The sequence below is a fragment of the Grammomys surdaster genome, unplaced genomic scaffold (genome assembly GCF_004785775.1).
Source record: "Grammomys surdaster isolate TR1022 unplaced genomic scaffold, NIH_TR_1.0 371, whole genome shotgun sequence".
Lineage (NCBI taxonomy): Eukaryota > Metazoa > Chordata > Mammalia > Rodentia > Muridae > Grammomys > Grammomys surdaster.
The window spans coordinates 2,691,888-2,696,887 of record NW_021604790.1 but is presented as its reverse complement, the minus strand read 5'-3'; the positions used below and the strand labels follow the sequence as shown (position 1 = coordinate 2,696,887).

Genomic DNA, 5,000 nt, shown 5'->3' with positions numbered 1-5,000 from the left:
AGGGGGAAGCCACCATGTGGCTGGCTCTAGGACCTGGGAGAACAGAGAAAAACCACCTGTGTGACCTGTGACCTACCAAGTTTTCCTTTTCTTGCCCCCCCCCCCCCCCCATCAAACACAAGGCCTTTCTGCAGAGGGAAGGGTAAACGCATTTATAAGATGGGAAGTTGCTTCCGGCCTGCAAAGGTGGACCTCCAAGCCCACAAATTTTAATCCAGTTTTCCACTCAATGGACACACTGATTCCGGGTTCAGCCTATCCTTGGCGTTCCTTCTAAGGCCTTTTCCAGCCCACAGTTCCCTCACACTGTGGTCTAAAGCTCCCCTTCCTCTCAGAGCCAATTCATTAAAGTGGGAGTGGGGTGTAGGAGGGCTCCCCTTACATCCCCTGCTTTCTTTCTCTCAAGTACCTCAGGTCCTGAGTCACCTCTTGGGAGGGCTGCATCTTTAGGATCAATGGCTCTCCAAGAGGCTAATTTATCTCCCCCCTCTGCCGCCCCTGTCATGAAGCCACTTTGTCTGTTGTTGCAGGCTCTGTACCCCTATGTTGACAGGAGACCTTGAGGTGGGGGGAGGGAGGGAACTGGTTAGAAAAGGCAATTGTCACCGTTTCACCTCTTTCTGAGCCATTCCTGTGAGGGTACAGAAGCGGATGCCAAAGAAGCACACAGAGCCAAGACCCTGGCAACCTTAGGGGTGGGGAGGTTCTCCCCAAATCTTCAGCAGAAACCATCATTCGTTTTTCCTATTGCACTTGATCCCAGACACTGCAAACCCCAGTTGATTCCTGGGGTTTCACCTTTATCGCCAGGAGAGGCACTGATAATTTGTGTGGAATTTAACCCTTTCCTAAAGCCTTTTGGGGTTCTTCTGGGCCCTGTGGTGGTGACACTGTCTCTTGTCCCCACCACCACTTCCATAGTTAAGGCACATTTATATTGAGGCTTAGTGAACTTGGCACAAATAATTCGGAGAGAGATTATATATTTTGGGAAGGGGGGGGTTCTGCTGAAACACCCAGGCTTCAATACAATAGCAAAGCAAAGCCTCACATATGACTTCAATTACCACCAAACATTTCCACTTCCCTTCCCCCAACGTAAACTAACACACACAAACACTTGGAAGTAGGGGTTCCAACTTACTTTCTCCCTTGTCCCCAAGTCAGCCAACAAAAGATGATAAGAAATCAATTTTTCCTTAACTCTTTAGTCAAACAATCGAGGCCTTGGGCAAGGAGCCCACTCCACCCAACCCCCAACCGAGTAGGTGAAGGGGGAGGGGAGGGAGGTGTGGCTTGGTTAAGGGCGGATGGTGTTACAACCCTGTTAAACACAATTAAAGGGCTGGATCTGAAGATAATTAAATGCACTTTATTAGGATGATTATTGGGTTTTAATTTGCACTATTTATTATCAAGAATCAGGAGAGACGCTTGAGGACAGAGCTCTCGCAGCACACCGGTCTTCACATCACTTCTCTAGCATACAAACTGTAAAGTACTCCATAGTTGAGGGAACCGAGGCCTGCTGCTGGAACGGGAATTCTCATGCCAACAACGATACTTTATAGAACATTTCTCGGGCCGCTGACTTACGCAAAAATCCTTACTTTTACTTGTGTGCAGGGGGAAGAAACACGTTAGAAATATTCTTATCACTATCTTATGATATAGAATGCCATGTAAACACTCAGCCCCACCCCCACCGCCACAAAGCGCCTGCCCAGAGAGGCCTTCTAAAGCAAACTTACCCATTAGGCTTTGTTGTTTTCGTGAACAACTTTTTATTTTTGTTTGTTTGTTTGTTTAAGGCCAGTCTTTTGTCAAAAGAAAACTAAAAGTCCCACCAGCCCATCCATTTCCCTCCCTCGAACCCAACCTATTTTTACTGCTTTTGGAAAAGAAAAACAACCCAAACAAAAACCCCACACATAACACACAACCCAACCCTACAAACAGCTAACCTGGATTCCACCTCGGAACAGCAGACTACCAGGAGAGAAGGGAACGGAAGCGCCAAAGATCCCAGGGAAAAGAGGGTCGTTCTTAAAACGGTGTGTGCACTGGGGGCATGTCAAAACACTTCACAAAGCGTTTTGCTGCCCGTTCTCTGCGCGTGGGCCAGAGCTGAGACCACAGAAGGATCTCCGAGCCCACGGGGAGTGGGCTGGGGGGTGGAGGCCATTCCTCCCCACATCTCCGCCCTCTCCCTAAAAGCGGTTATGTTATTTCCACGTCTGCATCTGGATTGGGAGGTTTCCAGATACCGAGCGGGGGAGACAGAACAAATGAGGAGGGAGAACGGGGGTGGGAGTGGGGGTATGGAGCAGGAGAACGGGAAATAAAACAAAAACGAATCCAAGTCTTGTTAAAAAATATCCAACAGCTTCCACAGGCCCCACGTCGGTGAGGAGGCTTGCAAATTTGGCTTTTATAGAAGCTGAGTGGAACTAACTCCTAACTCCTTTAAGCCAACAAAAATAGCGAGCAGGCTAGGTGCCTCTCCCAGCAGGCCCAGCCCTGCCAAATCACCAAAAAAATTCGAACCAGAGCACAGGGCGGCTTTTAAAAGGGCACTTAGAAAAGGCGAGACCTCCTCCCCCACCCCTACCCCATTCTTCAGCCCTGGCGCCCTCGTTGATCTTTTTTTTTTCTTTTTTCTTTTAAATAGAAAATATATAATTAAATTTACAAAGACTATTTACAGTTTTAATTACAAACCTGGGGGGGGGGTGTTGGGCAGAGTTCTTTTTAAAAAGCGACCTAAAATAAAATGGTTTTTACTGTTCTTTATTTAAAAAAATAAAATAGAGGAGTCCGTAGGGTGCACCCCCCTCCCGAGTGAAGGAGGGCAGGGTGCAGTCCGGACCTGGGAGAGGGGGGCGCCCGGCGGGCGAGATCGCTTCACACGGTGGTCTCGCCATGCCGGCTGTTGGTGAGACGCGTGTAGAACTTCCTCCACGAGTGCAGCGTCTTGCCGGACCAGATCCAGAAGCCCGAGGTGATGCCCACGATGAGCGTCATGAGGTATTTGATCATGTAGACTGTGAAGTCGGGCGACATGCGGGGCGTGTAGTGGGCCGGGCAGGGGATGGCTAGGCTCTTGCAGTGCTGGCTTACCCACGAGCGCTCCCAGTGCTCGCGGAAGGCCTGCTCATAGAAGTAGCAGGCGATGACGATGGTGGCCGGTACGGTGTAGAGCACCGAGAAGACACCGATGCGTACCATGAGCCTCTCCAGCTTCTCCGTCTTGGTGCCGTCGTGCTTCATGATGGTGCGGATGCGGAAGAGTGACACGAAGCCGGCCAGCAGGAAGGATGTGCCGATGAACAGGTACACGAAGAGCGGCGCCAGCACGAAGCCCCGCAGCGGGTCCAGGCTGTTGAGGCCCACGAAGCACACGCCGCTCAGCAGGTCGCCGTCGATCTGGCCCATGGCCAGGATGGTGATGGTTTTGACGGCCGGCACGGCCCAGGCGGCCAGGTGGAAGTACTGCGAATTGGCCTCGATGGCCTCGTGGCCCCACTTCATACCGGCTGCCAGGAACCAGGTGAGGGACAGAATCACCCACCAGATGGAGCTGGCCATGCTGAAGAAGTAGAGCATCATGAAGAGGATAGTACAGCCTTCTTTCTTAGTGCCCTGCACCACCGTGCGATAACCGTCCTCGGAGAAGCGCTCGTTGCACACCACGCGCTCCTGGAGCACGAAGCCCGCAATGTAGGCCACTGACACCATGGTGTAGCAGCCGGACAGAAAGATGATGGGCCGTTCTGGGTAGCGGAATCGCTGCATGTCCACTAAATAGGTGGTGACCGTGAAGAAGGTGGAAGCGCAGCACAGCACCGACCATGTGAGGATCCAGAGACGGGCAAAACGCGTCTCCTCCTGCGAGAAGAACATGGAGCCGTCGGGCCGAGCGGGCTCGCAGGGCGCGGCACAATCGCGCTCACCCAGAAACTTATAGCTGAGATAGGATGGCACCTTGAGGACGCGGGGACAGTGGAAAGGGTGCTCCAGAGTGGCGTAGCGCGGGGGCGCGCCACCACCGCCAGGGCCGCCCGGGGTGCCACCCGCGCCGGGCTGCAGCCCAGAAGGTGGCGCGGTGGTGAGTAGCGCAGGAGCTCCGTCCTCGGAGTGGTTCTGGCCCACGCAGATCTGCTCCGCGCCGTGACGCGGGAAATGCTCGCAGCGGAGGCGCTCGGGCCACTGGAAGCCGAACTTGTTCATGAGCGCCTCGCAGCCTTGGCGCGCGCGCTCGCAGATGGAGCGGCACGGCGGGATGGCCTGCTCCAGCACCGTGCACACCGGAGCGTACATGGAGCACAGGAAGAAGCGCAGCTCGGGCGAGCACTGCACCTTCACCAGCGGGTAGAACTGATGCACCTCCAGGCCCGCGTCCTCCTGGTTCGTGTGGCCAAGAAGGTTGGGCATGATGGTCTGGTTGTAGGCGATGTCCGTGCACAGCGGGATGGAGATGGGCTGGCAGAAGCCGTGGTCCGGGATGGAGATGCCCTTCTCCCCGTGGAACTGGGCCGGCCCGGCGGCCGGCAGCAGCAGCAGGGGCAGCAGCAGGCGGGGCAGGGCGCTGCGGGGCAGGGCGCTGCGGGCCCGCATGCTGGCCGCCGCCCCCCACTCGGCTCCTGGGCGCCCCCCAGCCCCCGCCCCCAACCAAGAGACCGCGCGCCTTCCCCGCTGCCGCCTAGCTGCCCGGCCGCCTCACGCGCCTCCTTGCAAACTTTGCTCGCCGCCGCAGAGTTGGGAGACCGGGCGGGGGAGGGGGCGGCGCACCCGCCTGCTGGCTCGCCGCGGTCGGACTGAGTGGTCGGAGACGCCGCGCACCGCTGCCCTAGCTCCTCTTCCTTCTCTACCCTCTGGGCTTCCCCTCTCCCACCCTCCTCTACCCAGCGACTCCTTTGTGCCTCCTTCAGCCCTCACCTCGGCCTCTCCGATCCCAATTAGTCGGTTTCAAGGGGGCCCCCGCTGGCGGCCCCGCCCTC

General features: G+C 55.7%; 1 protein-coding gene across 1 annotated transcript; it reads right to left on the bottom strand.

Moving 5' to 3' along the window:
* Positions 1 to 1,352: 1,352 nt before the first annotated feature.
* Positions 1,353 to 4,853, bottom strand: Fzd2 (frizzled class receptor 2). Its single transcript, XM_028780610.1, has one exon. The coding sequence runs from the start codon at positions 4,615 to 4,617 to the stop codon at positions 2,905 to 2,907; it is 1,713 nt and encodes a 570-aa protein (XP_028636443.1). The 5' UTR covers positions 4,618 to 4,853; the 3' UTR covers positions 1,353 to 2,904.
* Between the last annotated feature and the right edge of the window lie 147 nt (positions 4,854 to 5,000).